Source organism: Arvicanthis niloticus, chromosome 19 (assembly GCF_011762505.2).
Source record: "Arvicanthis niloticus isolate mArvNil1 chromosome 19, mArvNil1.pat.X, whole genome shotgun sequence".
Lineage (NCBI taxonomy): Eukaryota > Metazoa > Chordata > Mammalia > Rodentia > Muridae > Arvicanthis > Arvicanthis niloticus.
The window spans coordinates 28,450,215-28,467,647 of NC_047676.1; the positions used below are offsets into that span (position 1 = coordinate 28,450,215).

The 17,433-nt window shown below is 40.7% G+C and overlaps 1 protein-coding gene across 3 annotated transcripts in view; it reads right to left on the reverse strand.

Annotated features, from left to right (window-relative positions):
* The window catches only part of Ranbp3l (RAN binding protein 3 like), a 48,920-nt gene that overhangs the window by 5,087 nt on the left and 26,400 nt on the right, over nt 1–17,433 (reverse strand). For all 3 annotated transcript variants that reach the window (XM_076916112.1, XM_076916114.1, XM_076916113.1), the window contains 8 exons: nt 16,486–16,557; nt 15,493–15,635; nt 11,028–11,128; nt 9,150–9,234; nt 5,432–5,534; nt 4,780–4,904; nt 3,246–3,366; nt 1,261–1,403 (listed from right to left, as the gene is read on the reverse strand). In XM_076916112.1, coding sequence (XP_076772227.1) covers nt 1,261–1,403; nt 3,246–3,366; nt 4,780–4,904; nt 5,432–5,534; nt 9,150–9,234; nt 11,028–11,128; nt 15,493–15,635; nt 16,486–16,557 — 893 coding nt within the window. The remainder of the gene's footprint in view (nt 1–1,260; nt 1,404–3,245; nt 3,367–4,779; nt 4,905–5,431; nt 5,535–9,149; nt 9,235–11,027; nt 11,129–15,492; nt 15,636–16,485; nt 16,558–17,433) is intronic.

Genomic DNA, 17,433 nt, shown 5'->3' on the forward strand with positions numbered 1-17,433 from the left:
GTACTTGCTTTTTCCTGATTTTATAATACACATTTTACACATGCATGATGAGATTATTTTGTGGACAGAGCCCAAGACTAACCATAGAATGTATTTATGGCTCATACACACCTTGCACACATAACCTGTAGGAATTTTTCTACCACGTTCTAGTGCACCTTGTTTGTTGCCTGGGACTCATCACACAAGGTCGGGTGTGGAAATTTCCATGTTGGATTTCAGAAAATGTTGGAGTTGGGAGCATTTGGGTTTTCGATGATTTAAATCAAGGATACTTAACCTATTGGCCTAAAACTAAAACGGTGATGGTGACCACAACACATGATTTTTATTGTGTTTGGAGTTTATCTCTTGTGAATATGCCACAGTTTAAAAGCCAGTGTGGATCAAGCATTGGGAAGCACTGTGGTGATGGTGGATAGAATCAATCTCCGTTTCTGCCATAATGCTTTACCCACTGAAAACCACTGGGCAGAAGTATATGACTTTATGTGATAAACAGGAGTTACTATCTTATTTTATTTATTTATTTATTTTGGTATTATCACATACCATTTTTTCTCCATTATTTAGTTGGAGTCTATCCAGTTACATCATCACTTCCTTCAATATCATTTGGGTACTCATATTTTTCAAGTCTTCCCAGTCTCAGGCTATGGGAAAAACCTAGCTTGAGGTTGGAGGTTGGGGTTGGCGTTGGGGAAAAGAAGGCTTTGTTCTTGGCAGCTCTCTTGTATCTGTAGCTTGTATTTGAGGTCAGGCATTCCTGCCGCAGGGAACAGCTCAGCTGTGCCTCTACCCCGTTACCCTGGAGATTTACTCATGTTCAGAATTGGAATCTACTGTTGGACTGGCTGTAATGTGTGTCCTGTGTTTTTCCATCCCTCGCTGGCTCCTTGGCTGTGGTCACAAGCCTCCTTTCTCTGGGTGAGTGACAGGTTACGACTTCCTAGGGGCCACTTCTCACAATGTAGTCACTGGAAACTTAGACGCTTGTTAACATAATTTTAGCAGTAAGGAAAATAATAGGAAAAGACATGTGAATGTCTTAGAATAAGAACCAATTGACTATTATTGACTTTGGTGTCATGGTGAATAGATGTTAGGCCATTTTAGACTGTCAATAACCCTAATGAGTGACTGATTTCTTTGCCAACCATGCAAATTATCATAAACAAATGGAACAATGAACTAGGAACTGCAAGAGACTAATTATTACATCAGCAGGATAACCAATCATTACTGAAGTCTGTAACTTACCTGAATTAAAAATATTTTTATACCATCATCTTCTAAATCAGTTGCAGTTATTCGCAGATTTTTATGATTTGCTCTTTGAATCTTCATCTGAGCCCAGAGTCTGCTATTGAGGACCAGCCTCAGGCTTCCTTGGTTGCGCACGACTGTGCAGGGAAGAACAACACGTCAGACTGGAATTCACAATGCCTTAACCTTAAAAATAATGTGTTTGAAGGAAAAGTTAATCCTGTAGCTCTCTCTCAAGCCACATTTTCACTAGTGAGTGGGAACTGAACTAGATTAAAACTTGGTTTTCCAATTGGGCCTTACATCAGAGGAAGTTTATTTACTTACTTTAGTTTCAGTGTTAGAATTATGTTTTTCTAGAATGTTTAAATTATTAAATTTGACGGGGGCCTCCTTTAAGATCTGGTGACATGATGATTACCCGAGAAATGTTTATGATGAGAAGAAAAACAGAAACATAATATTTTAGGTGTGAAAACATTGAATCAGATAACTTATAGCTCAGCTATTAGAGAGAGTACTACAAATCCATTAACAATACCGAAGAGAGGGGTTGGAGCAGACTCAGTGGTTAGAGCACCGACTCTAACACTCTTCCAGAGGACAGCATTCAGTTCCCAGTATCCACATGGCAACTCTCTGTCTGTAACTCCAGTTCCAGTGGACTCTACACTCTCACACACACATGCATACTGGTAAAACACCAATCCACATTGAATAAATAAGTGAATAAATGAATAGATAAATAAATTTTAAAAAATAATACTGAGGAGAGATACTCATCTGGAAAGATGATCACGGAATACTATGTAGAAAAGGCCAGATCAGCATAGCACCATAAACTACAAACTAGACAATGACAGAGAAGTGTGCAGAGAATGGCACCAGCAGAATGCATTGTTTGTAGACTGTTACTAGAAGGTAGACCCTAATATGCTCTTATCTATTTTTTGGTTGACTTATTTTCTGATTTCTATATTGAGTCTATATTACAAACATAACAACAAAAGGTGTTTGGAAATTTGGGGGTTAATATTTATTTATTTATTTATTTACTTATTTATTTATTTTGGCAAGCAGTAGAAGTAAACCAGAGTAGACAACAGCCAGTACTGCCAGGCAAATGTCACTTGGTTGCATTATGTAGCTACCTATTTGTCCATTACAAGGTTGATGACATCATTCCTGTTCTTTTGATCTGAATTCTATTCCTTCCCACTCTTTAAGCTTGACATTTGAAATGCAACCAACCCTCATGCCCAGGCCCAGATTCTACTTGTAGTTTCCTTCAAACCTTTAACTTCTCAGAACTGCCTGACAAGAAAATTCACCACACCAGCCCTCTGCCCACGCTCACTTGCAATGTGGGCCCCGGAACAAAGCCCAGTGGTGCCCTTTGGATACAAAACATATAAACTCTTTCCCCAGCTTCCGTCCACCCATCTGCTACAGGACTGAGAAGTCATACCCCTAGTTCCACAGAAACTGCCTTCATCCCAGCTCCATGTGGTATTTGGATGCCAATGATTTGTGATGTGTCAGGTATTTCTTTTCCCCCAAACTCTACATCTTGAAAAGTTGTTTGCTTCATACCCCTTCCAATACCAATGATGCCACTGTTCTGGTGTGTGCCTGCTTAGCTTTGACACAGTTGCTTGCCACACAGCCCCTCATCAAACGTCCACAGCTGCTCAGAAAGATATGTTATAGTCTCTCCATAAACCTCACAAACAAACACTGAATAAGCCACAGACTAAATTACTCATACTCTGAATTTGTAAGGTCAAGCCATTTTGGGGAGGTCGCTAGTCAGTGGAATGAAAAATAGAACCCATGCTGTCTGATAAGTGATCGTCTAGAGTACATTAGAAATATTGTAGTCCACCCTCAGGTTTATTGGTGTGTCTGATAAAGCATCTACAGAAAGCATGAGATGTTTTGCCCTGAGAAACCATTGCTTACTCTAAATTGTTCCTTACTTAGTCTTGACTGCAGTGTTCCACACTCAGGGCCAGCTGTGTCGTTCAGTCTCAAAATCCCTTGGCCTCTTTCACTCCAGGATTGTGTGGCTTTGTCGAATACAAAGATCTTGCAGTTGATCTAAATGACAGTTTTTATAAATATCCAATACATTAAAAAATTTTTCAGATTAAATTCTTTCTTGTGCCCTGACACTGTTATACCTCGCTTATCTTGTACTAAATTATTCTGTTAATGATAAATAAACTAAGTTTTGAGATTTATTTAACTTTCTAGAACATGCAATCTCTGAATAGTTCGAACTGCAAAATCCTAAAACTAACAGAAATGAAAAGGGTCCCAACCCTGGCTCTCCTGCTTCCAGTTCTGTAACAGGTGGTGACTGCTACATTTTATTTATCCTTTCAGAGACATTTGTCTCTGGTATACATACATACATACATACATACATGCATGTTCTCATCTTTTTATAAAACAATAGGATACTGTGTAGACTTGCTGCTTTCTTATCTAATATGTCTCTGTATGCCAGCAACTGCATTAGACTTGATATCATTTTGGCCACATAATGTTATTTGAAAGAAATGAGTTATGGAGTGATCTGCATGCTAAAATGTTTCAAACGTAGCACGCAGACATGAAGAGCTATGACATGATAACACAGGGTCCCTTGTGGTGATTTAGTGGTTGCCAGTTCTCAACTACTCCCATGTATATGAAGTCATCGGTACATTCGGATGAAAAGTGCACCAGCGACTGACCCCTAGTTCAGTTAGGCCAGAGCTAAACCTTGAGATGTACTTACTTAGACTGAACGTATCCTTGGGTCACAGTGGAAATGATGGGGAGTGGAGAGTGTGGGGGAAGATGGAGGAGGGCAGGGGGAGGGGGAGTTAGTGCCTTTAAACAGTGAGGCTACAATAAGTACCCTGACACCACTCAGCACTGAATCAGATACTGTGGTATGCCTGTGAGGTTCCTGATTTATGCAAAAGTCTACACTTTAACAAACAAACAAACAAACCTGAAGCAAGTCACCTTTCGGTATTGGACTTGCTCATAGTAATGGCACTGGTTGTGAGGGCAGACATGAGGTGTAAAGTGGAGGCCTGGAGTTATAACAAAGAATCCTAGCCCACCATGTATGTGAATACATAACCCCAGAACTCAGGAAGCTGAAGCAAAAGGATCCCAAAGTTAGAATCCCTGCTTCTCTCTTTTTAGAGGACTAGAGTGAGTGCAAATGTGAACACATGCATGCACATGTGCGTGTGCATGTGCACGCGCGTGCGCACACACACACACACAGACATGAACATGAACGCATGCATGCACAGGCACACACAGAGAATTTAAGATGATAACACAATCTTAGTTTAACAATGCTGTTTTACAAGCCTCAAGCAGTTTCTATTCAAGCAACTTAGTCTTCACGAAACCATTTCTATCTATTTCTAGCTATTTTGGGGTGTCTCTGCTGATGTCAGCTTTAGCCTATATAAGATGAGGAAAAGCAATATGTAGCATACAAACCTTTAACACATTGTGTTCTGTTTCCTCTCCTGTTATGACATCAATTTTCTCAAGTAAGCATTTTTGTGATGGTTTGGAGAAAAAAGCAGCAGCTGATTCGATTAGAGATATGTTTTTAATAGAGTCTGTTTCAAAGAAATACAGGAGAAGAAATATGTAAGACTGTTTTCTCTGCCATGAAAAGTATCTTCTTAACTTACATTTTAAAAGTCAAACTGTTTGGGTAGGTTAAAGCCACCTAATTTACTTTACCATAGTATTAAGTCAATAATTTTAAAGTTTAATATATGTTTTAATCCTTGCTGAAAAAAAAATTTCAGTAGTGGATTATAGGCTTTTTAAATAGTATGGATATTAAGTAAATGTCATTAAAAATAAGAGACAAGGGGCTGGAGAGATAACTCAGTGATTAAGAGCGCTGTTTGCTCTTCCAGAGGACCCAGCTTCTATTCCCCAGAACCCACATGATAGTTATTGTAACACCAGTACCAAAGGATCTGATGCCCTCTTCTGGTCTTTTTTGGGTACACATACCATGCATGTAAAGCACTCATACACATAAAAAATAAAAATAAAAACCAAAAATAACAACAGCAACAAAAACAATAGGAGACATTGAAGTTAAATATTTTATAAATGAAACCGTTCTTACTTGAATTTGAAGCAGCATTAGGAAATTTCAGAACAGATTTGAATGTTTTTTCCTTGGTATATGAAAGATTTTGAAGTGGAGGCTGGGTAAGCTTTTGAGTGCCCTAAGTAGGGGGAAATATGCATTGTTTAATCTTATGCCTAGACATTTGCAGTAAGCCAGAAAACGATAGATTTTCTTTCTCAACGCAGCACACAAAAAACAGCTACTGGGTTTTTGTTGCAGGCTCCCTCTGCACAGAGAAAGGGGTGACTGTCATGAAGCATTGGTTTTAACCTCAGAAACCAGAACCCACTTACCCCAGCCTGTCTAGTTCTAGGGAAATAAGAGAATCTGGAGTGACAGGAAAGCAGGTGGCTGTCCGTCTGTGTCCCACCAGGCTGACCAAAGCACCATTGGCTTCTCTTACAGAGATTCACCACTGTTGTCTATTTCCAGGAAAGAAAACTCCACGAGATGTTTCAGAGAACAGGAATCCTGACAGTGTTTGTCAACAGCCGTGTGTGTGTGTGTGTGTGCGTGTGTGTGTGTGTGCGTAGGCCTGCACGTGACAAGGCACATGTGTGAAGATCAGAGAACAACTTGCTGGGATTGGTTTCCTTCTTCTACCCTGTGGGTCTCTCGGATAGAGCTCAGGTCACCAGGTTCATGGCAAGAGTTTTACCACTGCATCGTCTCCCCAGCCCACCAACAGTCTCTTGCAATGCACTGTATATCTGCTGTAACAAAAGACTGTATAAAAAAAAAAAAAAAAAAAAAGATTAACAACTGTGCTAGTCATAGCCCTGTGTGTAACCCCCTGCAGAAAGGTAAATGTGGAACAGTGCTACTCAAGAACACATTCAAATCTTGCCTTTATGAACTCAATATTCTTCCATGTTATTGAATAGGAAATTAGTATAGTCCCGGAAACTAGGTACTGATAGGACGTAAGCATTTCCACTTTAAGAAAATAGCAATGCCGGCTCAGATAGATCAGTGACTCATTCAAAAAGCACACAGTCAAACAACAAGTCGGGAATGCACCTTGACCCCCCGTATCACAAGGCTGTGGGTTCGCAAGGTTAATTAGAGGGAAAATACAAAGTCTCTGGACTGTTCCAGCATCCTTGGGACATCCTCTTTGAGAGAAATGGGAAGCTCCAGTCCTTTCATAAGCCACATGTAAATCATCCATGTGAACATGTGAAATACTGACAAGTGCTTGCTGAGACTGAATCTCTGTGGTCCCAGCTGTAGCTTGTTCTCATAGGTGTCTCTGATGCCTTTCCTACACAGTAAGCCTCTCTAGAGTACAGTCTGCTTAAGCTTTGCATAACTACTTAGGTGGACTTCAAAAGGGAAGAAGAAAATGCAAAATGAATAAAGTTGCCTAAATGCTGCGTGGATTTCCTCTGAAGCTTGCTTGGTTTTTTCTAGTTCTGACCCAAAGATGTGAGCAATATCTCCAATATTATTAGAATTGCTCCTCCTCCTCCTCCTTGTCCTCCTCCTCCTCTTCCTCCTCTTCCTCATCTTCCTCTTCCTCCTCCTCCTCCTTGTCCTTCTCTCCTCCTCCTTCTCTTCCTCCTCTTCTCCTTCTCCTTCTCCTTCTCCTTCTCCTTCTCCTTCTCCTTCTCCTTCTCCTTCTCCTTCTCCTTCTCCTTCTTCTTCTTCCCCTTCTTCTTCCTCTTCCACTTCCTCCTCCTCCTTTTCCGTCTGTCTGAGATAGTCTCACTATTTAATGCAGGCTGGCCTCAAACTGCCTATCCTTCTACCTCAGCCTGCCAGTGCTAGGCTGAGAGGCATGGACCAGCACCACCAGTTAGAACTGGCCTTCTTTGGAATGACAAAAGGGTACTTTAAGCTAAAAGGCCACAGAACTACTCTTAGAATTGAGGACAGTTCTAGTTATATCTGCAACAAACAAGATCCAAAACCCAACTGATGGAGGAAAGCCCTAAAAATCTTGGCATCCGCTAGCTTTGAGAGTCTTTACATTTTTATTAGCATATACTAATTTACAAAATAATGCATTTGTTGTAGCATTCTGTGCGTGTGTGCATGTGCATGTGTGTGTGTCGTGCATTTGTAGTATATGTGCACTTGTGAGCGTGCAGCTGTCCTCATCCGTGGGGTACAGGCATGCAGAGGCCGGAGGAGGAAGTCCTCGGCATTTCCCTCTATTGCTCTCTATCTTATTCCCATGAGATTCCCTTATTTCCTTCCTAAATGAGAGGCTTGCCATTATAGCGAGGCTGGTTTTTACACAGGTCCTGACGATTCAAACACAGATCCTCATACTTCCACAGCTCACAGCCATTGACCCATCTCCACAGCCTCTCGTTTGTGACAGTGTGACATTTTCACATATATTTACTGTGTTCTCTGATCATCAGAATCTCTGCAACTTCATTAACCTGACTCATATAACAGTAACCCTAAGACAAGCCCTCGTAAGGCCTAGCTCAGATATCACCCTAGTTTAAGTAAAGGCTGGAAAATCCTGTGAGACATGGACATGTGAGACATGCTACAGCTTTTCCTTTTGCTGTTCCTCATTTTCAGTGATGCTGTCTTGGAAACCAAAGTGTTGGGCAAGGCCCAGCAGCCAGGAGGTTAAATAAAAATGATAGCAATAGCCAGGAGATGGTGGCGCACGCCTTGAGTCTCAGCACACAGGAGGCAGAAGCAGGCAGATCTCTGTGAGTTCGAGATCAGGCTGGTCTATAGAGTAAGTTCCAGGACAGCCACTGCTGTCACACAGGGAAACATTGCCTTGAAAAACAAAACAAAACAAACAAACAAACAAACAAGAATTGGAGTTTTCATTTGACAAGTATATTTTCTAGACAAGCAAGGCAGCCAGACTTTTCTTTTCAAATGCAAAAGGTTATATATGCTTTTCAAAGTGAACATTCAGCTATGGTTACTAAGAACATATTGGTTCATTATTGTTAACAGGGGACATTTATTCAGTAGTGTAACCACTGAGAAGTTGCCCTCACTCCAGTAACCTTCCCCTCATGCTCAGGCAAGGAACTCTAAATTCAGTGGCCCACAGGAAAGGAAGACATGAATGCAGGATGGAGACTCATTGGGAACAGCTCCAGCAGGAGCGAGAGGAAGAGGAGAGGGGGGAGGGGTATGAAAATGGCAAAAAGTCATAGTATGAACATAGGAAGCTGTCAGACAAATTTTAAAAATTAAGGAAAAAAAAACACTGCTGAAAACACCATATTAAAACATCACTAACTGAGTTTATCTAACTGCTGAGTGTTTCAGGCTTAACACAAGTCAAATAACTGTTGGACACTATGGCAGTGGTTCTCAACCTCCAGGTGGTGACCCCTTTGTGGGGCGGGCTTCAAATGACCCTTTCACAGGGACCGTCGTGCATATGAAATATTTACATTTTAACTCATAACAGTAGCAAAATTACAGTTCTTAAGCAGCAACAAAATAATTTTAGGGTTGGGGGTTATGGTTGTTGGTCACCACAACATGTGAGACTTAGTTAAAGGGTCGCAGCATTAGGCAGGTTAAGAAACACTGCTCTATAGGGTTCATATCTATTATTCAAACAGCTAGGACATGCTTCTCAAAGTCTTTTGCAGTTAAATAGAGAAATTCTGACTTTTAGCCCAGAACTAAGAAGTGTGCTTGAACTGAACGCTAATTAATTTGCCTTCAGAGATGTGAACAACAGTTCCTGTAAGGTATTTTATCAAAAGCTTACCAAAACTCTTTCTACCATGTTTTCTCCAAAAATGAAGTCAGAACTGCAGCTTTTAAGAGAACACTTATCTTCCTTTGGTTGGCATCTGCGAAAAGGAAATAAGGGTTTGGTATCTTAAATTTGTGGGTGGAGCCACTTTAAGCTTTAGCGGCAAAATAATTAGGTGGTTTAATATATTTATATAAAACATAAACACACTGCTTTGTTCAGATGAGATGGATGAGAAGTGAAGAGAAAACATGAGCTAAGGACTCCCAAGGGTAGAATTCAGAATATTGTTGCTGACTGTTACAAGATTGGAGTTGACCTGTCTGGATGATCTAATTCGCTATGTGGGCTGCATGTTCAGCTGGAGGCAGCTGCCCAGCCCTTATCTCGTTGTATCCCAGGAATCTCTAATCATTATTCTTTATTCCAAGTGGCCAATGATGCTTCTAGCCCTCCAAGCTCTTCAGTGTCTTATCAGTTATTCTTGAGTGTACATTGTTTTAATTCTTCTCCTCCATGAAAATTCATTTTTATATTAAAATTGTTCCGCACAATAAACAAAACCAAACGTGTAGCTCTCTCTTTGTAGGCAGATGCACGAAAGGTTCTCAGTGCATCCCTGTGACCTCATCCCTGCGGCCTCATAGTTCTCTGCCTGGATTCAGCGTACTCATGCGAGCCAGCATTCGTCCACAGCCAGTTTGTGTCCTTTCAGGTAAAACTTTCCACCATCGCCAGTAATACTAACTAACATGAACTTCTCACTCAACATATGCATACTGCTTTTCTTTTACCTGCACAATTAATGCCAATTAATCACAGCTAGCACCACAACTGATTAGAAAGAGGGGGAAAGCACATCAAGGAAAAAGGAAGGAAGATTAATAGCAAGATAACTTGTACCCGAACTTTGGCCATATCTGTTTGAAATGTTCCGACCCAAGTCCATGAGGTAATGAAGGCAGTACAATAAATATTATTATGATGATGGTGAGGTAGCTGAGGTATTCTGAAGAGCTTTCTAAACTAACCTTCTTATAAAAATGTGATGGCTATTCCTGTTTGTCAACTTGACCACATCTAGAATAAACTACAATCCAGAAATGGAGGGCACACCTGCGATCCAGATTTTGAGGCTGGAGGATCAATAGGCTATTGACTTGGATCTTGGCATGGAGATCTTGAGGCAGAGAGGCCATGAAAAGCTTAGGCCCAGGCAAGGTGGTACACACACCTTAAATCCCAGGAGATTGAGGCAAGCAGATCTCTGAATTCAAGATCAGCCTAGGACAAAGCAAGTTCCAGATACAGGGGTGGTGGTACACACCTCTAATTGGGACCACATCTTCTGCTGGAGGCCTACATAAGGACATTGGATTCCATAAGTTCTGCGACTCTAGAGAACCCTGACTAATATGTAAAACATGCTTTCAAGAAGAATGTTGTCAGTTTATTCAAACAATATCAAAAAATCACAGTGTATGGAGAATTGAAATGGTCAGAGAAAACAAAAGGGTAAAGAAGACATTTCAGTTGTCTCATTAGATTGAACATTCCTATTTTGAGAACCTGCAGTACAAAATTTTCCCAAATCTGAAACATATTGAGCAATTATATAATATCATCATTTAAAAAATTCCTGGCCTCCTATAATGGGTCAGAGTCAAAATCATTAAAATAACATTGCATGCAAGTACACTCAGATTACATACCTGAGATGTATGTAAATCTGTGTACATGAATTTTATGTTTAGAGTTGGTCTCATCCCTAATATATTAATTACCATACATGCATTCAAATAACACAAAAACCTAAAAGAAATAATCTGAAACCCTTCTTATCACAAACACTTCAGAGAAGGAATGCACAAGCTGTATTGATCATTTTACCCTGATGGTGCCTCTGAAATGCATGGATCAGTAGACAGCTGGACTGAACTCTTGGCAGTTGGTGAATTTTCACTTAGTAAATTAGGGTTAGCTTCAGAAATCTGGAAAAAGGAAAAAGAAAAAAAAGAAAGAAGGAACCCATCTGAAAATTCTCTAGACTCACTCTGTCTACAGCCACACGTATTAATCCATTTCCTGTGTCCAGATTCAACCCAGCCCATCATGGGCCTCATCTTATGGGCCCTCACAGCTCTCTGCACTCTGTACTTCCACAGTTTACATGTGAGCCGATAAACAGAACTTAGAGAGCTCGCCCAAGTCACACAACCAAATGGAAGTCGCACTAAGTACAAGACTTTCTGAGTCCAGAGACTGCATGCGTCTAATACTCACATGGACATATTTTATCCACTTGGACTTAATTATTATTTCTGGATCAGTAGAAGTACTTTTCAGGATGTTTTCCATGGGTAACTGAGCCAGCTGAAACTGGTTTTGAGCATCTACATAAGGTGCATGGCCTATATTAATACCATAAGTGTGGGAATGAGGGATTTCAGAGCTAGAGTAAGTCCAGCTGTAAAGAACTCACCTGGTCCAGTATTTACTGTGTTTTTAGATACCTCTCTTCCCCTGTAGAGATTTGCAAATATGTTCTGGGAGGTGGGTTCATGTTTTCAAAGTCAGGCGGGTTCTGTTTCCACTTGAAGTTTTATACCAACCAATTATTAATTATTAAGTATTAATGTTTCCTTCTTATAATGGGAACTTGAAAGCTAACAAAGTCTACAAGAGAGCATGTGCTTTGGTTATCTAAGGTTAGGGTATATGCTGATAACCTTGTTACTAAAATAATTTATCCTTCAGTCAGATAGTTTTCACTCTCTGTTGTATAAAATAGTTTTAGGTAGATTCGCCTTAAATTATATACAATAAATGGACATGGCAGAATTTAAGTTTTAAAAATATGTGGTATGAAAGCAGAGGGAGCACTGTTTAGGGAGCACAATTTGAGAGAAGGAAGAGGACCAGAAGGGGAGAAGGGATGAAGGGCAAAATAAGATGCTATATATGCATGGAGAGATTATGAGTGTGTTGAATAAGAAGAATTTCCTTTTAGGAACTAATGATCAAACCCAGGGCCTTGTGCTTGCAAGGAACGTCCTCTACCACTGAGTCAATCCCTCAACCTTGTAAAGAGAAAATCTTAAAATGTTTCCTTAACTTTTTGAGATCATAATATAATTACATCATTTCCCCAGTTCCTTTCCTTTCTTCAAATCTTCCCATATACTTCTCTTTGCTCTTTCAAACCCACAGCCTCTTTTTAAACTGTTGTGACACACATACATGTATGTAAATCCCTAAATACATAAATACAACATGCTTAGTCTGTGTAATGTTGCTTACATGTGTGTGTTTTTAGGACTGAGCATTCCATAAAGTCTCACCAACAGGACTGAGTGAAGATAACAGTAATAATTACACTACAGTGGACCAGGGCAGGTGCAGTGAGGGGGACAGCCCACGGGGCCTCAACCCTACGCAAAGAACTAAAGGCAGCTAAGGCATGCCAACAGCAGGAGAAAATAGTCTTCCTCAAGGAAGAATATATCAATTGGTTTTCTAATACCAACAGGAAAAGTTTTAAAGACTATAAGAGGCAGTGTTACCAAAGTGTCTTGGTTAGAGTTTTTATTGCTGTAATGAAAACACCCTGACCAAAAATCCAATTAGGGATTAAATCAACCAATCCCTACCAAAAATCCAAGTAGCTACTTGTATTCTAATGTTAATTGGGTCCCCCAAAACCGATTGTATGAGCAGATCTACGTGTAGCTTTTGGGAACCTGCCCCCAGTTAACTTTGATTGGTAAATAAAGATGTCAGCAGTCAATAGTGGAGGAGAGGCAGAGGCAGGGTTTTAGGTTTTCTGGGCTTGGGACCATGAGGAAGGAGGAGGAGGAGAAACATCACGCATTAGGAGTGTACTGGACAGAGAAGGAGAGCTGCCATGTAAAGGGGCCAAGAGAATGTGGCCCACAGGGCTGTTCAACTGGGTCAAGAGCAGCCAAGATGGAACACAGATGTTAGTAAGTAGTAACTTGGAGTTAGCATCATGAGGTAGATGCTAACAACATGGAGGGTAGGCATTTGCCCAGCTGTTTACGGTGCTGCTTAAGACATATTAAAATATAAAGGCCGTGTGTGTGTGTGTGTGTGTGTCTTTTATTTGGGAACATAAACCATTGAAGTGGGTAACAACCCCACTTTGGGATCTATTAATATATTTCACTACAGTTTATTTGGCTTCTCCTTCCAGATCATAGTCCTTCATTGGAGGAAGTCAGGACAGGTCATGGAGGCAGGAGGTGATGCAGAGGCTATGGAGGGGTGCTGCTTACTGCCTAGCTTCCCATGGCTTGCTCAGCTTGACTTTTTATAGAACCCAGGACCACAAGTCCAGGGATGGGGCCACCCACCATGAGCTGGGCCCTCCCCAACTGATCAACTAATTGAGAAAATGTGTTACAGCCCATGGAGGCTTTTTTTTTTTTTTTTTTCAACTAAAGCGTCTTCCTCTCTGATGACTCTAGCTCCTGTCAAGTTGACACACAAGACCAGCCATCATACAAAGTTTATATTTTCATTAAGCTTTTATATTTAAACGGTGCCCACCCCCTGTTTTGGTTTGTGGTTCTTTAATTATGAGTGACAGCTAAAATTTTTACTAAAAAAGTAATGGGGTGAACACTGATTTATCAAGTTTTGATATGTGTCAATAAAGAATATAAGCTAATGAGTCTATAAAATTCGCTTTGGGATACATCCATTTGGTCAAGCTGGAGCCATAGAATTTCATAGATTTTATGTCTCTGGCATTCCATCATAAAAGACCATCATAAAACAGAAAAATCACTAATAGGCATATCCAGTCGGGCCTCTCAGTAACTGGGGATGATCCCTATTCATTAAACCTTTAAATTACGAAGAAATTTTTGCAAACCAGAGCTGGAACCTTTCTGTTTTATAATTTAGGCAGAAAGGGGGGCAATAAGTAATAAATCACAGTATTGAGAATCCAAGTTCAGTATCCAGAAAGCCTTTATAAATAAGCAAACCTTTATAATCCAGGACTGGGCAGTAGGGAAGCAAATCTCAGGGGCTGCAGACCAGGTAGCCTAACTGTCAAACTCTGTACCAACGAGAGACCCTGTCTCCAAAGCAAGGTGGAGGACTCATGGCAGATGACACTCAAGGTAGTTCTCTGGCCTGCAAATGCACATACATGCATGTGCACACACAGATGAGGCTTATAAAGGTCACAACAAGGAACAACTATCACTATACTTTGGATGTAATAACATAATAAAAACATGGTCTATACTTACACCATACACCATTCCAAAATGGTATGTAATATTTCAAAAATTTCCTTACAAAATTTAAGACTAATTTAACACCTTTCTCCCCATCATTCCTAAATAGATAAAAGTAATTACAAAACTATAGTTAATGAAAACTTTTAGTAATATACTAATCTAAAAGTAAGACTGTGTTTTACCTTATAAACCACTAGTCTTCTGCCATGTATAATTGATTAAATTATTATTAAAACTCACAATGTGCCTCACAAAATCATATCTTACAAAGAAGAGGGTTTGGAAACATAACAATTTTAGAAACTGCTGTCCAGTCCCTTTCTTCACTCACAGTAGAGTATAGGGTGCCTGGTTTGGATAAGTGTTGGTAGTTTCCAGCCAACACTACTTGTAGTCTGATTTCTTCCTTACTCAAAATGGCTGATATATTTCACTTCTGTGTGTTACTGTCATCATGTTCAGGGAAAACCAAACCAGTTGAACAACCTCAACCGTTTGAAGACAAATGGCAGATGGAATAACTCACATTCCAACCACCTAAGCCGTGTCCCATTTCTCCTGAGAACCGCAGCTAGAGCTGCAGCCACAGAACATTCTGGAGCCCCACATCTGCATGCCCCAACACAAACGCTCTCGCCTTAGGATAGCTTGCAGTCAGGGATTCAGACCTTTCTGTGTTCCGAAGCGAGCCATCTTACCTGTCTCTGGAAGCTGCCAAGCTCCCTTACCCGCCCACTGTTACTTAACTGTGTATGGAATCTTTGCTGCTGTTATGTATGAAGATGTGTCTGGTGTGAACTAAACTAGCAAAGCTTCACTGTGATGTTGGACAGTTGGGGATGCAAAACCCCTTCCACATTATCAGGGGCAGAGCCCCTGCCCATCTCATTACTCCGCAGCGTTTTAAATTGTCATCATTCTGGCATTCCTACTATGCTCACCGAGTTCCCGCTGCCTGCTGCACAGCTTTTCCACTTGGGAGTGACAGCACCTACAAAATCTGGTCCGGGGAGCACTCTCTCATTTCATAAGATTACTAAGAACGTTTCAGTGTCGCTTTTGTCGCTGGGGATTTTTCTTACCTTCTGCTCAGCATTTTCTTTAGTTTTGCAGGATTTCGATGCACCAGGAACAAATGTTGTGCCTACTTTTTGACAGCCATGAATTTGAGACGGCTGCAGAACAGCGGGTCTTAGAACATGTTCCGAAGGTCTCACCCGGGGACCTTAAAAGAGAAGAATGAAAAGATTAACAAATTTTAGTGAAATGCGCCCTTGCCCCTATTTTTAAATGATGCTTTAAAAAAAAAATCACAACTGAGTTTTCAGAGACTAATCAAAGTCAGCGTAGCCCGTGAATTGCCCGCTACTTACTTTTTTGCCTAGCTTTGGCCAAACAAGTGTTTCTTTTAATTATGTGGCTTGTCTAACCAAATATTTTTATCCTTCATGTTCTGTCACTCTGTGCTGCCGACACACACCCAACACCACACACACACACACACACACACACACACACCACACACACACAGGTGGGGGGAGGGAGACATTAAAATATGCGTGGTACACAGAAGCTATAGACTGCAGCCATATAGGGTCATAAGTCTGCCCATTTTTCTAAATTATTTAGAGAACCTTAAAGTTTATTTACTTCTATCTTTTTTTTTTTTTTTTAAATATGCCTCCCTTGAAACTTTGGGTTTCCACCAATGTTGCCAGCTTCATTACTCTTTTGCTGAAGCTTCCCCCCTCCATGTGGCAGCTCATCCACCAGGTGTCTAACCTTCGTCCCAGCCGCAATGACATGGCTTTGTCCCCTTCTTTTCTCTAGGCAGCTGTGGGGAATATATAGCTTGCCTGACCTGTTGTTCTTTTTCTAAGTTTTAACACAATTTCCCTTGTGCCTCAACTAAGTAAGTAAGTGGATGGATGGATGGATGGATGGATGGACGGACGGACGGACGGATGGATGGATGGATGGACGGATGGATGGATGGATGGACGGATGGATAAGTAAGTAAATAATGGATGGTGAGATGTAGAATTTCAGAGGTTCTTGAAACTGAAGATTCGTACCTTGGTCTACATTGTTCATGTCATCACTCCTTTGCAGCAGATGTGATGTCATAAAAACATTGTTTTTCCTCACTATAAGGAAAAAAAAAAAAAACATTAAAAAACTTTGACCTTTGTGTCAATGTTTACACTGCGGAGAGAAGGCCTGCTCAGGAATCACCAGTAGATGGCGCTATTGGCACTAATGCCGCTAGAAAGTACCGCTCATTGGAGGGCTGGTCCTAGAAAAGGGATTGCCAGGCAAGATTTGCTACCTACTTCTGCTCAATCCTCAAAGATCTAAAATTAGACCTTTGATAGAAGAGGTAATCTTATTTATTATAATTAAATAGTGTGTTGTAAGAAATTTTCAGATTACTGCAAACCCTGAAGTAATAATGAATCCTGTGTGCATACGTATACCGCTCATAGAATGCTACAAGACTATTAACAAATCTCTCACATCTTTTAAAAATGATACTCGGGAGAGAATTAAAGATGGCAACTGTGCTGATTAATTTGTTAGCTAATTAGTTTGTTTGTTGTTTGTCAACTTGACACAAGCTAGAGCCATCTTGGAACAGGGAATATCAATTTTTAAAAATACCTACATAAAATAGGCCTTTAAGCAAGTCTGTGGGGGACCTTTTCCTGATTCATTACTGATGCTGGGAGGGTCCAGCACACTCTGGACAGTGCCACACCTGGGCAAGCAGACCTGGTTGTTGAAGAAGCAAGCTGAGCATGCCTTAGAGAGTAAGCCAGGAAGCAGCCTCAGCGCCCCACCCCATCCCACCCCGCCCCTAATCCTCGGTTTCTGCTTCAGTTCGGACCTCCAGGTTCCTGCTCTGACTTCCCTCCATGGGAAGGTGAAACAATCTCTTTCTTCTCCTAAGTTGTTTCTTCTCAGTTTTTTTTTGTCACAGCAACAGAAACTAAACTATGGTAACAAAGATGCTAGGTTGTTTT